At 40.9% G+C, this 18,184-nt stretch overlaps 1 protein-coding gene across 11 annotated transcripts in view; it reads right to left on the bottom strand.

Annotated features, from left to right (window-relative positions):
- GRIP1 (glutamate receptor interacting protein 1) overlaps nucleotides 1-18,184 on the bottom strand; it is a 335,638-nt gene that overhangs the window by 2,747 nt on the left and 314,707 nt on the right. For 6 of the 11 annotated variants that reach the window (XM_042791892.1, XM_032999950.2, XM_032999944.2 and 3 more), the window contains 7 exons: nucleotides 17,993-18,181; nucleotides 14,466-14,619; nucleotides 12,475-12,675; nucleotides 9,955-10,066; nucleotides 9,765-9,809; nucleotides 7,198-7,431; nucleotides 61-207 (listed from right to left, as the gene is read on the bottom strand). In XM_042791892.1, coding sequence (XP_042647826.1) covers nucleotides 61-207; nucleotides 7,198-7,431; nucleotides 9,765-9,809; nucleotides 9,955-10,066; nucleotides 12,475-12,675; nucleotides 14,466-14,619; nucleotides 17,993-18,181 — 1,082 coding nt within the window. The remainder of the gene's footprint in view (nucleotides 1-60; nucleotides 208-7,197; nucleotides 7,432-9,764; nucleotides 9,810-9,954; nucleotides 10,067-12,474; nucleotides 12,676-14,465; nucleotides 14,620-17,992; nucleotides 18,182-18,184) is intronic. The other 5 variants (XM_042791893.1, XM_032999945.2, XM_042791894.1 and 2 more) reach the window with 3 other exon arrangements.

Genomic DNA, 18,184 nt, shown 5'->3' with positions numbered 1-18,184 from the left:
ACAAGTGAGCTGTACCTCACGTCCGTTCATGCTAAACCTGTGTGGTGCCAGAAACATTACCTGTAAAAGTCTGTCGTATGGTTTTAAACCTCCCAGATCGCCCGGGCCAGCTGGTCGAATGTTTTTAACGTACACGCCTTTTTCCAATAAACCATCTGAGACGCTGAACCCAAAGTCTTCTCCCTCAGAGTCCTTGTACAAAGTTACCTGTGGAGATGATGTGACGTAATGAGAAGGGAGAAAAAAAACCAACCAAAAAGTGTGTATCCACATTTCTGCAAGCACTAGGTAGGCCTTCTTCCTAGTGCGTTCTGGTTTGGTTCCACCCCCCTTTAGATCACTTACCTACTCTCTGGTACTTACAGAACTGTATGAGAGTTGTCCCCATTTTGACATTACATTAATATTCTCAGGAGCTGCCTTACTCTTCAGGAATAACCAGCCCTTGGCAGCTGGAAATTTGTGCTTTATAGCCCACCTTTTGTGGTGTGATTTTTTTTTTTTTTTTTCCCGAGTCTTAGTTTCTTGCTACCCTGTTTGCTAGTCAGGAGCTGAGTACAAGATTAAGTTTAGTTTTACTGCAGGGATGAAGACCTGGCCTCAACCACTTGATGACGTGTCTTCCCAAACTTCCCTAAGGCATAAATTACACCGGCACTGTACGCCCTGGTCAGCCTGGGTTTGGCCAGGCAGTGATCCACCCCGTAAGGCCTAATCCCAAACGTGCTCAGTATGAGAGTTATAATGCAATCTTTCAAGAAAGTATGAATAAGGCTCCTTCAGAAAGAGCTTGCAGGCAGTGTTTTAACGGTTACATAGCCAAGAGACAGTCATTCAAAAGCAGGAAATAGAAGTTGTTAATAAAACTGTTAGAAGGTTTTCCAGGCGTTCAGAGACTTGCAGGTAGCTCTGTGAATTCAGTGATCTGATAGAAAAGGATTCAGAGACTTCACTGTAGGTATGTGCTACACTTAGGTTTTTATTTCTGCGAGGTTTGTTTTTTTTTTTTTTTTTCTTTTTTTTTTTCCTTGCTTGCTTCTCTCTCACATCAGGAGTGCAGACCTATGCAAGTAAATTGTGTGAGTCAGTGGTGGGACATCTGACTGACACTGATGCTGGCACAAGATGCGTGTGCAGATACAGTCATGCAGTCAAAAACTGTGCTTTTACTGCTATAGCTTCTGTCACTCTGGGTTCAAATTACTGGTTCAAAACATACCTTGGCTGGTAAAATGACAACATTAAGAGTGCTCTCTAATTTGACAGTGGCTCGTTACCAGTAATGCTCCACGTGCTGCATCCTTGTGTGTGCCAGCCACTGAATTCCTGTCCGGTGTTTCTGAATTACAGAATCATTCAAATTGGAGGGGACTTCTGGAAGTCCCTTGTCTAACAGCCTGCTCAAGGCAGAGCCAAGCTGACTTCAGATTGGGCTGCTGAGGACTTGGTGGGTGTTTCACAGACAAATGCCAAGGCGCAGCAGTGCTGGGGCACCACGCGGGGTGGTGCTGCCTTCAGAAAGCTTCAGCCTTAACTGCCACTGCGCAGAGGTAAGCAAGAACAGACAAGGATGTCTCAAAACAGGAGTGAAGGATTTGGTCAGCTCAGCAAAGAGCACACATAGTTGGGTGGGTTTTTTTTCCTGCTCTCTGCAGTTTTCTTGAATTTACTTGGCTTTAGCGGTCTATCGACAGCGCTTTAACAAGGATGGAAAGACTCACTGGCAAGTTGGGTAGCTATCCCGGGCAACAGTCGAGAGAAGTAAGACCCCACGCCAGCTGCTGCAGCGTGAGCACCCCCCCACACGGGTATCTGTCCCTTACTTTGCACTGCCTCCTCCTCTTCCCTTGTTTTTCTCCCTCTGTACAGTACAGCAGAGCAGAAAGCCACACCTAAAGTCCCCTTAACTCAGCCGAAGGCTTTCTCCCTGCCAGTGACCGATTCTCTTATTTGGGTACGAGCTGTTACTTTAAACTTCCTGGTGGCTGCTGTGTTTAAGCTCCTTGTCTTCTTATCTCCGATCTTCCCCCAAATTAACTTGTTGCTGAACCTGTCATACTTCCCTCCATCTCGGCGTGAATTTTAGGAGTCAAAGGGCATTCAGGTTACTGACAAACCTATCTGCAAATTCAAAATAATTCATCTTAGAATGATTTTAATTTGTATCAACAGCTGCTGTACCAGCAGGACTCTGGGAAACTTCTAATAATGTGTCATCAAGAGGCTTTTGTTTGTGATATCATAGCACGTCTAACAGGACTTTGATCTGAAGTATGATTGAAGCTGCTATGAAAGTGCTGTAAGACTACCATTCTAGCAAGACGGGAAAAGTTAATAAAGGAGGGAGAGGTATTGTATTGACAGATTTGTGTGTACTTCCTGGCAAGAAGGAAAAATAATTAGCACTGGAGGAAGACACAAATTCTCTTAAAATGAGGTCACTTTTCTTCCACGCCATCACAAAAGATAGGAGTGCTTCGTGTTAACTGCTTCTTAAGGAAGCCTTGAAAAGTAAATGTAAAAAAGTGATACAGTGCCCAAGAGCAGAAGACTTACTTGAAATACTGTGCACTGTTCTAGCACCGATGGCACAATTTTTAAAAGGAAAATTCCCTTTCCACTTACTCTTTTCCCCTTCCTCTTCCTTCAGGCACTGGAGTTAAGTGGAGCTGGATCCAACTTCAGATGAACTACAAAACCCCACAAACCAGGGGACTTTCTGAAGTAATCTAGACAGTATTCTTGCCCTAAGGCAGGATCAACTGCATCTAACCCATTTCTGAGAGACATTTCTCTGTCCTGCTTTTTAAAATCTCCAGTGATGGAGGCTCCACAGTCTGTCAGTAATCCCTTCCAGTGCTTCAGACGTTTTCCTTAGGTCTAAATGAAATCGCCCTTGCTCAGAGTTAAGCCTGCTGCTCTCCACGGAGAACAAGATCACTTTATTCCCTCCTTCTCTGCAGCAATGTGAAACAAGGATTGTTTTTCTCTGGACTCCATTCAGTAGGTTAACGTCCCTCTTTGATTTTCAGACCCCCAAACTGGACACTGCTACAGTCAAGACTTTACCAAAGCCAAGCTAGAGTGGAGACTAATTCTGCATGTACTACAGATGTGTGGTGTTTGGCTGCTGGCTGTGTTCAAACCACGACAGTGGTCTAGGACAATGTTGCCTTTTTCCTATTTTTTAGCAAGTGGTCTGTTAGCAAACAAACTACACACAGATCCTGTTCTACACATCTATAGAAAGTGCCAGTCCACATTAGCTCACCTTACCTTGTGTCTTGTCTATAATAATGCCTGGGGAACGCACATGCCACTGCACACCCAGCTAGGGAGTCAAAGAACGGAGCATTGCAAAGGGTAAGGGACATGAAAGAGGAGTTTGGCTGTAGAGGTGAGAAACTGCACTTGCAGGACAGTGGGAAGTCCTGCGACAGCGGGGCACGGGGGGAAGCAGAACTTGAGAATGATCATCCAAAGCCTTTATTGCCCCCCCTCATTGTTCAGGTCAGACTTTGCTGATTTGTATGGACCGGCCATTCTAGAAGGGAATTAGTCACTGCCCTGCAATCAGAACTTTTGTGTATAAAAATATTTTCTCATTTCTCTGGTTCTTCAGATTTACGTATCACAAAAGCTTTTTAAAAACCCTTTTCCTTATGGCTACCTTCTCTTGACTTTTGCTTGATTTAACAGGCTCTTGGAAACTAAAGAAAGTGACACTTACTCACTTAAGGGATGAGGTTGTGATTTAACTCTGTTGCATGTTTGACAGCAGTCCCATTTTTTAGGTCCAAGTCATCTGCAGAGAACTTTAGTTTGTATTATAGGTTATAATCTTGGGGCTCCTTCTTTTTAGGGCAGCGTATCTTCTTAGATGGGAACCTCAGCGTAAAAACCCTGCTATCTGAAATACCCAGATTTTTATTTAACAATGGGTATGGGCAAAGCCTTGCCACATGGTGTTCTCATCTTCACTTGACAGACAGTAGCCCTGTCTGAAGGGTGTGAGACTGCAGCCAATTCATGCAACACCTAAATCATGCTGTTTTATCTGTACTTGTGATCACAGCTGTTTGGAAGGTTTGATCGCAACAGCAAAATCTCCATTATGGGCAATCTGTTAGACTTTTAAATTTACATCAGGAGCCTAAGGGAAAAAGAAAGACGAAATGGAAATTTAATTCATATTTCATAAGCAATTAAAGAGTTACAAATTTTAAACAGAGGCTTACAAGTTTTGAGTCTGTTTCTATGCCTCTCCTCCCTGTCAAATCTATGGGCAAATGCTTAATTTGAATTCATACATCTTGCACAGATCAGCTATTGAGGTATTTTTACTGACTGTAATTTTAGGTTAATGACTACTTGCAATAATAATATTGAAAAATTATCTGATGTCTACTGCATATTTTTGCTCTCAGAGGAATGTGTGCTCTATGGAACTTGTAAAAAATGGTCCACTATGATTTTTAGAGAAATATTAATCTGTATGCTTACCTAAGTAGATAAAATCAATTAAAGGCATTAATTTAATTTGGGTACTGATATAGCAATATGCTATCCAGTTAAATTAAATGTTACTTATTCAACCATCTAGAACAAATGTTTGAAGAGATCTGTACGGCACATCTCAGTTGTAGCTTCCTCAGGACAAAGACAGTTCAAGTACACATTTGGTGAATATAATGCAGTGAAGTAAGAAAAAGCAGTGAAGAATTCAGGTTAACTTGCCGCAAATCTTGCAGCTTTCAGCAAAAGAATCCTCAGGGCTACGTTACCTTTCTGACAGGTGTATCTCTGAGAAGGATAAGTTAGTAATGCCATCTGCTCACCATGCTGTTCCATTAGACTTACTCATTTGTGTTTGTAGCCTGAGCAGTTTTTGTCCAGTCTTATTCTCTCTTACCCTCTACGGTCGGACTGGCTGTTGGTTAAATCAATTTTCATGGCTTTTTCTTTGGTAGAGTCATACACCTTTGCCCTCTCCCAATCAGATTATGAAAAAACAGAGGAACATGGACCTGAGGGGGCCTATTTTCTGCGATCAAACTTAAGGTATGAACTCTGATCTAGAGGGCACACAGGCCCCGACTCAACAGGCACGCAGACTCACCGAACCACGGCACCTGACCTGTCCTGCTGAAGGAACTGGGAAAGCTCAGCAGCGTGCAATCAAGTACACGCTTGAGAGTCTTGCTGAGGTACGTCTCAGGCAAGCTACGTCTTAGCTAGTGTTTCAAAGACTGTTTATACCATCACAGTTTTCCAAAACAGTTCTTATTTTACTGGCTGATCCATCAGTGGCCTGGCTGATGAAGACATTTGCCTGCAGAGGGCACAGCACATTTGCCAGTAAAGCCTGTTACGAAAAACATCTGAATCAAGACATTTCTCTTGACAGTGAAATAATTCCTGTGGCATCGCAGCTTTCCTGGAAAACGATTATTGGACAAGCTGTCCATGAGAAATAGCAATTGAACACGTTATTAGCATTAAGCTAGAGGTCTATTACAAAAATGAAGAAGTAGAAAGTAAGAGGCACGTTGCTACACAAGAACCAGTAAGAAAATGAATACAAAAGCAGCCCATGATGCGTGGGATGACCTGCATGTGTGATCACAGGGGTACAAGCTCACTTTGCTGAATCGGACTGTAAGATCCAGTCACTGTTTTTTCTTAAACAACTGTAAGGATTTGGAAAACCCTTGGTGCAGGTTCAACTTTGAGATTTTTAGAAAGGAAATGACTCTTTTCCAGATGACAGAACAGACAGTATAAGCAAAATGAACATCACTTCATCAGACAGGGGAAAAGTGGGTATATCGTCTGAACAAAAACTGGAAATTACTAAAACTGAAGGCCACAGCAATCTTAAAAAACAGACAACTGAAGAGAGAGAAAGCTCAAGGACAGGGTATATTTTAGTGCCCAGAACTCTAAGAGCTAGCAGCTATCACAGAATATCAACTCATTAATAGAAATCCGATGACTCCTTTCCAGGAAAGGATCTATTTTATCAAGCATGAAAGGCTGGTTTATAATCCACAGGAGAAAACTGTGCCTTTGCCGAACGTGAGCACACCATGAAATGCCTACTGGTGTAGTTTTGGCTTATATCTTACATTTACTCACCACTCAGGAAAACTGAGTGTAGTAACTAACTCCATTAATCACATCAAGCTGGAAATATGAATAGCTTAAGACTATCACAACACATCCTGATTAGTTTTCCATGTATAAGATCCATTCTCTGCTGCCTTCTACGAACATTCACACAGCCCATACTCAGTGAACTAAAGTGAACAAATGACAAACTAAACTCACTCAAACCTGCAGGGACTAGAAACCAAACCAGCACTCCTGAGAATGACAACATACGACATCTTAACGAAATTTCTCCAGGCTCCATCCTACCCTCTGGAAAGATCTCAGCCCCTTAAGAGTATGATGAGTGCAGGAGATAGGAGGCTCCTTCCCATCAAGTGGAACAGCATTATAATGTCCCCCAAAGTTTAGGAAACTGGTTGCTGTTATTGCCTCACTGGATTGAGACTTAAACTGGTGATTGCTCTGCACATCTAAAGATACTTTATCCAGTGCTTCCCTGGGGTGCAGAGCCACCTTTGTATCACCAGGTGATTCCAACAGTCTTGAGCAGTGAAAAGCCACACAGACTGAAAATTGTTTATCCTTTTTACAGCAAAGGAATTATAAAGAGAAGCAAAGCAATAGCTAAATTGAAATAAGATTCTATATTATGTATGTTCAGTCTCATGTATTTGATTCAAAATGAGTGTTAATTTGAAAAAGAACCAATGGGAGCCCCAAACCCTCCCGAGTAATTTCCTAAAGAAATGTATTTTCTAGAAATTAAACTTTGCTTTCTTAATGAACACATTTTGCAGGGATGAGTTATTGGTAGCGTCAATTCAAATTACCAGTGGATCCTCCTTGTAAAAGAGCAGTCCCTTCTGAGGATTTATTGTAAAATGAAATAGTAGACAAGGATGCATCTTATTTGTTTGTTTTCCCCACAGGGATATGTCATTAATGTGTTTGTAAGAACTAATATGCACGGCCCCCAAATTACATCTGTGGAATCATTATAAAAAGTGCTTACTATATTGCCATATAATTAGATTCCCTATGCTGAATATATTATTTCAAAGCTGTCAGAAGAAAATTACAGACCTTGTGTAACTCCACAGGAGTTGGTGACATGATTTCTTTCATTTCTTGCTTAATTTTTCTCAGAACCATGGACTTTCTCCCCACATCTGACGGCAGTGTGTTGCTACGAGTAGCTTGACTGTAATGTGGCCTTACAGTACTTCTTTCCTGGAAGCTGGCTTGTCTTCCCAGCTGGTTACGAGGTTGTGTGTTTTCATGATTCAAACTCATTGTACTTCCTGACATAATTGTGGCCTAGAGCATTAATGGACAGGTTAATTTTTAACAGAGAATGTGGGTTAAGTGGTTAATTCATAGCAGTAGGAAAAACGTCTCTAGTCTTTGTTAAAACACAATCACTCAGGGCACAGCAAAAGGCAAGAGGATAGATGTTCAATCTGCTTGCAAGTCACTACAAAATAAAGGACCACAACAAAACACAACAACAATAACAGAACCCTATGGGCAAAAGTTTTCAGATGGCATTTCAAACTAAAATACTGAGCACTGGAACAGCTATGCTTGTGAGCTAGTCCCCTGGCAGACTGAAGAGTGTGTAGTATAATTGCTTATTTCAAAAATATTTTACATGTAAATAAAATGACATTTAAGTTGCAGCATAATTGCATTTGTTGGAATTGGAGCTCTAGGAAGGCATTTACAATTCAGGCTGTGCGTGCAAGGTAAAAAAATGTGAGTCAGCAGAATATGTGGGCAGCTCTAGAGTCAGCACTGGCAGAGAGTGTGCCCAGATATCATCCCAGGCCGGGGAGAGCTCAGTGCAGGTATCTCACTACCTGGAAAGAAACTCTGCAGAACATGCATGTTTGCAAGAGTAACTACCTTAGCTTACCGCTAACACCTCAGAGATGCAAGTCCCCGTCTCACTGCTGTTTTTAGTATCATTAAAAGCTAGCCTTTTAGATGAGACACAAGAATACATGGAGGGTGAAATCTTGAAAGGAGCCTCCTCCCTTGTGAAATCCTTCCTGCTCTGGGGAATGGGTGGCAATCGTGCTTTGGCACAGCCACCCTGCTGATGGGCAAGTGAAAATGGAAATTAGAAGTCCGTAACCTGAACTCTGACTGGGACAGGATGCAGGCAGCCTGCCTGTAAATGAGAAGTAAATATGAAGGGGGAAAAAATAAGGGGAAACCAGGCAAATAAATGTTTGCTTCTGACTCTGGTGAGTATGTCTGTCACCTTTCTTTCTCCCAGCTCCAGCACTACTTCCACTACGAGATAATATATTGTAGCCTCAACAGTCTCTCTTGTGCTCAGTAATGACTGATATTACTGCCCGATGGAGCAAAAGCATCCAGAGGACTTGGCAAACAGCAGTCGTCTTTGCTGAAGACCTTGAAATGAAAAACGATAAGGAGTCCTTGACTATTCAATGGCACTTCATAAACTAGAGGCATTGCCAGTCTCAGCACCCTGACATACTGAATGAGTCTTGCTTCCTCTTCAGAGCTGGGGGTTGTGCAACAAGGCACTGCTCTCAACAATACAGTGTCTGCAGTCCTGAATTTCACTTTTGTGAAAGGCTGAGGAAAATTCAACGTGCTGAAGTGACTGAATTCTGGTCAGTATGAATAATCTATTTCCATTTCAGAATTATCTATTTCCATATCCTTTTATTGTGCTCTGAATATTGAAAATTGCAAGAGAAGCCTGCGGTATTGAACCATATCTAACTATGGAATTAAACCAGTATAACATTTTCTCCTACATTTCTCTGGTTTGCAATAACAAATACATGAGAATCACATTTTGCTACCCATACATGCAATACAAAAGCCAAAAATCTGAGGAAGTAAATTAATCTGAAACTGAAAAACTTTCACCCAGTTACGCCATTCACATTCCTCCTGGCTGCTAAAGGACTTTATACAACATAAAAATGAAAATGAGATTCTGCCAGTTTTGCAGCTCCAGGAATTTAAAAGAACATAAAAGAAAATATTTTAGAACCTTTCATTCCGTAGCTTTAAGTGGCAGTATAATCTTAATTGTTCTGATTAGACAACTTAGAGAAAAAGTGATCAGAAAAATAAAGACTCAAAGTTACTCTTTCTCTCTTCCCTTCCCTCTCTACCCGCCTCACAGTCTAACACGAAGCATGGTTAGATTTGCAATTAGCTGCAGGATGAAATGTGAAAATTCGTTACATAGTGAAGAAACTGCTGTATATACGAACACTTCTCACACTGGCAGCTTTTTTTGCAGAGCGGTAAGATTATAGGTAAACATGTTGAAAAGCTGATTTTCTTTTATGTTCATCTTAATCAAATTAAGTTTCAATTTAAAAGACAACCTACAACATGCTAAGAAAAGCTGCATAAAGCGTCTGTCAGAGAATGGGATGCACTGCTGCAGGAAGGTTATGCCCACTTAAGAAGTTCTGCGCCATTTGCTGCCTATGCAGACAGCGTCAATGGTTATGCACAGCAGAAGCTGCAAGTCAAAAGCTCTGGGGTGAACATGTTTACAAAATTTTGGTTGCATTGTACAAAAGAAAACAGCTCTGGTTAGGGGCAGGGGAGGCAGCTGCACAAGCGAAAATATAAAGGTAAAGGGTAGGTACCAAGAGAGTCATGTTTCTCAAACACAGACGCCTGTCAGCCTTGTCCTGTGAAGAGGGGTTAAAGCTTTTAAATGAATTGGTGTAATTAGTGCAACTTAAAAGAAAAAAAGGAGAAAATAAAATGAATGTAAACCAAACCAAAACCATTATATTTCTCTATAATTGGAAAGAAAGGTTAAGATTGTTCTACCTCTAGTTCCCTCAGAATTCCTGACTGGCCACAGGTCTCTAAATCCTCCAGAGCCTGAGACCAGAAATTTTCCTCCTGGTCAGCCTCGGTGTTATCATGGGTACCTGCGAAGCTAGATTTACAATGAGAGGTTAAAAAAATGTGGACTTTCTTTCCTCAAAAAATATATTTTACACACGTGCCTTGCCACAGACTGCAACATGAATGACAGAACGTTACGGTAGGTAGGCAGGAGAGGGGGGAAGAGTCGCTGGTCAGGAGAGGCTGAATGGACATGCAGAGCACATGACAGACAAGTCTTCTTATAACCTGGCAGTTGCTAGCAGCTGCCAGGATCTGAGCAGCGAATTATTCAGTAAGGAGATAAACGGACTCCAAGAACAATGCAACACACATTTTTACTAGATTGAAACTGGGATCTCCCTATGAAAATTAATGAATCAACCAGGAGCTGTGTGCAGCGCTGCTCTGTGCAATGCATGTTTGCAGTAAAACCTTTCGACCTCACAGGCTTCTTCCAGGGAATATGAAAAGAGCCCTCATTTTTGCAAGCAGCATTTTGCAAAAGAGGGATGGTGGTGCTTTTTACCCGATTCCTTCAGCCCAAGCTGCATTTATCATTATTGATTTAAGACCACCCGACTGCCATCATATAAACTGCTCCAGTCATTTCATACACAAACACAGATGAACTTTCAGGGATGCAATGAGACTTTGGTCTCTGGTGTTTCATAAACGCACCGAAGCCTTATTACTAGCACTCTTGAGCAAGATGTCGGTGGCAGCAGTGCTTAGGGAAATTGCCCAGCAAGACAGGTCTGATAGAAAATGCCAACTCTGGACTGCAGCAATGCAGCCCAAAGCAACAGCATTACAGTGTTTGCGTGTGTGGGGAGGAAGCAGGAGTTTTTTGAGGTCTCAGCAAGGGATATCAGCTCAGTGAAGGTTCATACAAGCATCAGAGCTGCTACACGGGAGGGGGCTGATTATGTGAAAGGCACAGGGGAAGGATGAGGAAGGAAAGAATGAGAAGTCGCCCTTTTGGTGGCAGCAAGCTGTTACTTTGGAGCAGCTGCCCATGGACTGCAGCTAGTGGTGCTTAACAGCACACAAACAGAGAAAACACCATTATGGAAGCATCTGAGGCCTTGCTTGACAAATGACGTATTACTGAGAATAGCGTGAATGTAACACTGTTAACAGAATAGCTTTTAAATAGGGGAATTGCCCAGCACAACTGACGACAGCTCAAATGCTTCACACACATGATACTCTGCCTCAGAGATGCTTTCTTACAGTTACGATCAGTCAAGCAGACAATGGTCAGCCATTTCAATCTCTTATTGCAATGATTCTCCATCTAGCATCAGTGTATCTTCTAAGATATTGCAATAGATACAGCAATGGTGAGAATACCTACTCAGATCACAGATGCAATTCCTCCCAGGCAAGATAAGAAAGCATTTAAAACATGATTTTAGAAAGATCCTTGACTCCTGAAATTAGCTCTTTCAATAAACCGAAGTAGTTGTTTTAATAGCCAGTGTTGAACATAGACTAATTTATCCATTACAATACCTCTCTTTATATTGTATATTAATATTATAATGTAAAATGGAACTTAAGTTAATGAACAGGATTATTTGAGGCAATTGTCTGCGACAGCGAAGACTGGATTTCCTAGAACTGGAGGTCCATTTCTTCTCTGACTTCTGTGAAATCTGAAATTGTAAATTCTATACATCTGGACCTCTTTTTAGTTGAAGCAATTCCTTTCTCTGCCCTCACCTCCTCTTCTGCCTTTTCGCTGAGCCTTAACTCCTGGTGTGTGAAATGCTCAACTTTTCCATCTCCATTGCAGCCACATGAATAAACTGCTTTGTAGCTGAGCTACTGCACCAGAAAAAAAAAGAGCTACCAAAATAATTTCTCCTCTAGATTAATTTTTTTTCTGAAACCTGAGAGATTGGTTTCATGCCATGTGCAATATTGTTTGACCTGTAACAAATATATTTGGTTTCCTGATGCTTATTGAAAGAGCCATCAGAAATTGACATGCATGAAAATGCTGAAGGAGAGGTAGTAAGACAGATATGAAAACACAGGTGCCTATGATTTGATTCTTATTGCCATATGAGAGACAATTTTTTTTTTTTTTTTTTTTTTTAATTCAGGAGCTGATAGGATGTTTTAGGATCTGGCAGACTCATTCCTACAAATACTGTTTAATGTGCAAAAAGTTTTCCCTGGAGCAGGAATTACAACTGACTTGTCCTACCTTCCAGCCACAGGTAGACACCAGGCTACAGAGCGGTTTAAAGCAATCTGGTTTCATTTGTTTGCCAGCTGAAATTTCATTGTCACTCAACGGCACGCTAATGTGTTTTCTGCTTTTACCCTGTTTTTCTCCTATTTCTCATTTCAACTGTTTTTCCTTTCTTCCCCCTTCCCACCCTGTCCCGCGCCGCCCCTGCCTCAGCCCAGCCGGATCTCCCTCCTGTGCACTCTTTGTTCTCCTACCTGGAAGTATTCCACTCTTCCAGCTGTCCCCCACCTTTCCTTTGCCCACCAGAGGCACCTTTCCACATCTTGCCCTCTTTCTTCGTGCTTCTGATGCTCTCTCCCCCTGACCTTTCTACAGAAGTTTGCTTTAAGTGGTTTTCTTGAGTCTCTCCCAATGTCTCAGCCTCCTTCTGTTGCCACATATTCTTGGAAGCTGTGCTACACAAAAAAAAGGTAAGAAAAAATGACTTTTTAGTGGTAGAGAATAAGAAAAGTTGCTTAGCTAGGGGCAGAGAAGAGGTGGTTTTTCTGGGGATCCCTGTAACAGGCTGGAAGAACAGACGTGCCCTTCTCAAATACACCAGCACTTGGTATAGGAACACCATCAGGTATGGCGTTATCCATTTTACAGATACAGGGTTAAAATAAACATTATTTTAATTTGTGCCATATATCTCAGGTGTTAAGTCACACTGACAAGTAGAACAAGGCTCTTTAATGTGCATACCTTCTGTTGAATAGTGCTTTAAAATGGTAGTAGAATACATGCTTTTCATTTAGAAGATTGTATTTTACAATCCAGCTTCCCAGTTCACTGCTTATCAACTTTTTCAGCCTATTACTTATGTAACTGCAAAACAGTAGGTGTTCTGAAATCTATGGCTGCATCTCATCTGGGAAACAAAATATGGGCTTTAACTGTGGATAAAGATGTTGCTATTAAATTAAAGATACTAACTTACCAAGAATGGGAGATATGAAGAAAACTATAGTCATTTCCTTTATTAAATATTGTCCACAACTAGCCTATGAAAACTTCTAGTATGCTTCTGGCCAGTAGGGACCAAAGGACCTGGTTAAGGTCTGAGAGTTCACACTTCCCCAGACCTTAGCTATCATCTTGCCAGACTTGGCTCCAGACGAAATGCCACTGGGCAATCTGCTGTATCAGAGGATTTGTCATTCAGATTCTGAAAAGCAGTGCTGGCATCTAAGCTTTGCCTTGATTGGTATTTCAAAGGTAACAGACTGGACCTTATGGATTTACTTATCCAGTGTGTTTAGACAGGAGCCAGAAAGGTCTTCTTCGGTACTAAACTTGAATTTCTCACAGACTAGCACTTTGGGCTCATTGTTCTGCTACACTAAGAAACTGTATTTCTAATGAAGGACATGCATGTCTGCAAGTCCTGAGGGTGGGTACAAAAAACACAGAAATTTTTGGAACTGTGATGTCTGTCTTCCCTCATCTGAGGAAGAACTGTTCTCTGGCAGGAGTTACCCAAGTCTCTCCAGTGGTTCCACTGCCGGATCAGCCTTAGAATAGAAAGTAAGAGACTTTTGGGTCTTTCACTATCTCCAAGCATTGTCAACTAAGCATTTTTCCCTCAGGAAGTCATTTTGCCTGCAGAGAAATTCACTGAAAAGGAGATGTAATTCTCAGAAGAAGAGGAATGAATGCATGGCAAACTACCATAGATTTGGACAAGGTATTTCCACCTGGATCACTTTGTTCTCCTACTGAATCGCTGCAGATGTCTCAAGCATTTACGGAAGAAGACTGTAATTTCTGCTTCTTTGCCTAAACCAAAATGAAGAATTTTCATGGAAGACAAAAGATTAACATGCCAGTTGTCTTTAGCCACTTTACCTGCAGGTTTATTTTTGTGGAGAGATAAAACAGAGCAGGTTTTTTCTGAAGCTTACCCAGAGGAATGCCCTATTTTTGTTTGTTTGTTTATTCTTAAGAGATAAATGCTGTGTTTTTTTTTTTGTCTGAAGTAACTAAAAATAATTATTTGTCTAGGTTTTGGCATCATGATCTTCCATAAACGTCACTGATCTACCCTAGTAAGTTTCATGAAGTATAAATACTACTATTTTGTATTTAAAGGAAGAGCTGTTAGAGTTGCATTAGAAAAAAACTTTCATTCCAGACAGTAAGTGTCCAATTTTGAGGCACTGCTGCAGCTGCAAATCAGAAAACAGAAACTTATGTGGGAACTTACCTGCTTGCTGTAGGTCGGTCCCATTCGTCATCACTCAGCCCTGTATCATGAAATGGGTGGTTTCGTGGTTTGCTTGGAGGGGACAAACTAGTCTGTTTAGGACTCCTCCATTCATAGGCATTGAAGTTGTATCCTGAAGCCTGATAGCTGTGTCCTAAAAAGATGAATTATATATTTACGGCACTGTATATGTTGTAATGATAGAAAAGCAAATCTCTGAAGCTGAGTTCTCTAGAACTTGGACGTGGACTCACGATTGCTACCTTTTTTTGCAGTAGTAGTCAGATTACTTATGCTCTAAATTATGCCTGGGATTAAGTGTGCTCTAGAGCTTCTCCTGTGAAAGTCCATTGAAAGCAAAATCTTAAATACAGCTAACACCGTTCTCCTACTGTTCATGTCTCAGCTGCTTCTGATGCTTGGTTCTAGACATCTTCACAATTTACCAATTCCCAATTGGCCATCATGCATTGAATACTAGTGAATAAATCATGTGCGACATGCCCAAATTTAAACCTAAACTATTAACAAAACTGTGCTTCAGATCTATTGAAAAAGGATTTTACAAGGATGCATTAAAAAAGACCCATCAGCTTGACTTTTTCAGACATTTTTTCTTCCTCCTGGTAACTATCTCGAATTTGGAAGCAATGCAACCAATGCTTAGTGACATATGAGTGTCAATTATCCCCAGTACTACCAATCTGTAGAATGGCTACCTAGATGCAAAAGCTGGCAGGGTGCAGAGGCCCCTGAGTGACCATTAGCTAGCTGCCAGAGCAGGAAGGAGGGTGGCTGTTTTGGCACCGCTGAGGCAAGGACTCATCACTACAAATGCAGGACTGTGCTGTCATAAAGGCCAACATGGGAACCGCTGTACCCATGCCCTTCTGTGGGAGGGCTCTTGCACTTAGCGGAGCTACTACTTTTTGCCAAGGCTCTGAGAGCTGAGAAAAGGACTGTCTCAGGATGGGCACGTGTCTGGGACCAATATACGCCCTCGGGAAGCTCACCTTGCGGAAAGTGATTTCTCTATCAGCTGTTTCCAATGTGTAAGTGGCATCAGACAGCCTTTATATAGCTGAAGTGTTTATTTCTGGGTATTTTTATCACACAAGCAATGTTGGTATTAGTTCAATAGTATTTCTTTAACTGAATCAAGTGTCATTTGAATTCCAAGTAGGAACCAGACAGTCTGGCTTCCAAGTGATATATCAAGAAGAACACATGGATCGACCTGTCACAAGCTGATGCTGACATGGTAAGCAAAATCCATTACGGTAGAGCTGCTATATATGTATTTCACCTTGACATATTCCTTTTTTAGCTCTATAGTTGGCATTTTCTGATGTGCATATTGGATTAGGAAGTTGTATTTTGTTGATGACTAACAAATATCACTGCTGTCACCTCTCTAAAGAGGGCAGTTTGGTTCCATAAATCAGCCTAGACCTGTCTCCCTCAAATCCCATGTAACTACAGAGTTGTGTGTGTTTTCCAGATAATTGGCAGATTAACATACTCCCAGATTCTAGGAAGGGTTTTGGTGTTGAAAATGTGACTGCCATGTGGGGAAGGCTCTGGATTAGTAAGGCAGACACATTAGACAAAAGTACAAAATGGGGTATTAATTCAAGGAGAGAAAAGACTGCTCACTAGCATTAAATTAGTAACTAATAGGATAAAGCATTATCTGGTGCTCCCGAAACATTCCCCAGACTCCCCAATTTGCTTAGCCTGTACTTATGCCAAGAAAGGTTTGGAGAAAAGCCAAACTCAACAGGTCAAGGCAGAATGAACTTTAATGGAAATGTGGGTCACATTAGTACCACAGCAAGAGATAAGGCATGAATCTGATGACACTCAGGCTGTTTATCAGAAGTGCCATGTATCCAGCCAAGTCTGGGCTGGTATTTTAAGGGAATTAGAAGAAAATCTGCTTTGAGATATTGGTTTAATTTTGTCATGGCACCTGAGTCATCAGGACTTTGGAAAGTAGTCTGGGTCTCAGTCCTTCCCACAGTTGAACAATTTGCTCCAAATATCATCAATTCACCCAGGAAATGAGAACTATCATTCTGGCATTTTTTTAGCAATACTTCTCCTTAGAATTTAAAAATATCAGAAGAAAATCTAACATGATTTATTTTGATAAACTAACCAAAATGGCTAAAAACAGAAAAGGGGACAAATTCATCCCAACTCTAATTCCAGTGAAATATAAATTATATGGGGGGAATACAACCCAGTACATTGAATACTAAATAAAATGTTGCGTATAACAGTAAATTAAAAGTAAAGTAGAAAACAGGAGTTATAATCAAATGTATTGAGACTGTCTTGTTTAAAGTAAGTTGATGTCACATATATGCAGTAAAGCTAAGAAATATTTAAAAATTAAAGAACAGAACAAAACGGCTACTAGTAGTGACATCAGCTACTTCTTGATCTCAAGTAGCTCAGCAGATTTCAAAGGAAACTTTCTGCTTTCCAGAAGAAACCACCAGTGTTATCACTGAGCAAGTATATTAGAGAATAGCAATGAAAGTAATCGGTACAGAACTTCAGTCTGTAAGGGAAATCCCCTGGGCAGAGCTCGGTTTCAGTTCTCTGTATGAGGGTACAAAACAGCTGTCCATAAGCTACTACCCATGCTCCTGGAGAGCAACAGAAAGAAACAGAGAAATAAAATCAAAAGAATGTGTGCAACCAGAGCGAGTGAGAAAGAATTATTTGAGGTAAGGCTCTACCTGTCCAAATACCTGCCAGGTAGTGGGAATACCTACCTTACTATGGAAATCAACATTTTTAAGAGAGTGAAATAAAACACTGAAGCTGTGTGGAAGTTATTTTTCGTGTTATCTAGAATATTACAGGATGTCTGTATCCCTTACTGCCTAAATAAATGCTCCTTACAAGTTAAAAGGAGATTATTTGAAAATCCTATATAAAACAATAGCCAAACAGAAGTAGAAAATTCAGCGTTAAAAGGATCATGTATTCAAATTGAATGATTGGTTTTGAGAGCTGAAAGTTAGATGTTAATGTTGTAGGAATGGGGAAGAAGCAAAATATTTACAAATCATAAGCAATGTCTAATGTTCCCCCTTCAGCAGTTTATAATAAATCTGTTGTCAGTTAAAAATTACTGCATATGGGCATCAAATTCATTAACATCTTCAGTGTGTTCTGTGCCTTGCATTGATCTGTATTTGAAGGATAAACTCATTTAGTTGCAGATAAGCTATGGACCGGGCTATTCAGATGTCAGTAAAGCTAACAAAACCCTGTTAATGTATTGATAAATGCTTCATAACGCATCACACTGTCATGAAAGAATGAATCTGAGGCCAGCCAAATGTAATAAATCATGTTGCCTGGCGAGGTGTGTGGTCACAATGACACCAGCACATTACAAAGTAAAAGGTTTAAAGTTGGTACAGATAAAGTTCTCTTTGAGGCAAAGGAAGGTCAACCATGAAGGCAATAATTCCTACTTTAAATGTTGATTATGTTCTTGATAGTACCTTGATTTCCAAAGCTGGTATCAATACCAGAGCCATCCCACGACTCTACTGCACTGTCAACACTTGGGACTGTAGTGGAATAGATGTCTGAGAGTTTGCCAGATTTCTGTGCAGCAGAGGTTTCATCTTCAGCATCGCTCAATTCACTTATGTGACCCCCAGGGACTGAAAATTTCTTGGGACTGGTAGCTG

Source organism: Tyto alba, unplaced genomic scaffold (assembly GCF_018691265.1).
Source record: "Tyto alba isolate M040663 unplaced genomic scaffold, T.alba_DEE_v4.0 Super-Scaffold_2, whole genome shotgun sequence".
In the NCBI taxonomy this organism is placed as follows: Eukaryota; Metazoa; Chordata; class Aves; order Strigiformes; family Tytonidae; genus Tyto; species Tyto alba.
The sequence above is the reverse complement of the archived record's forward strand: the minus strand, read 5'-3'. Positions and strand labels throughout refer to the sequence as shown.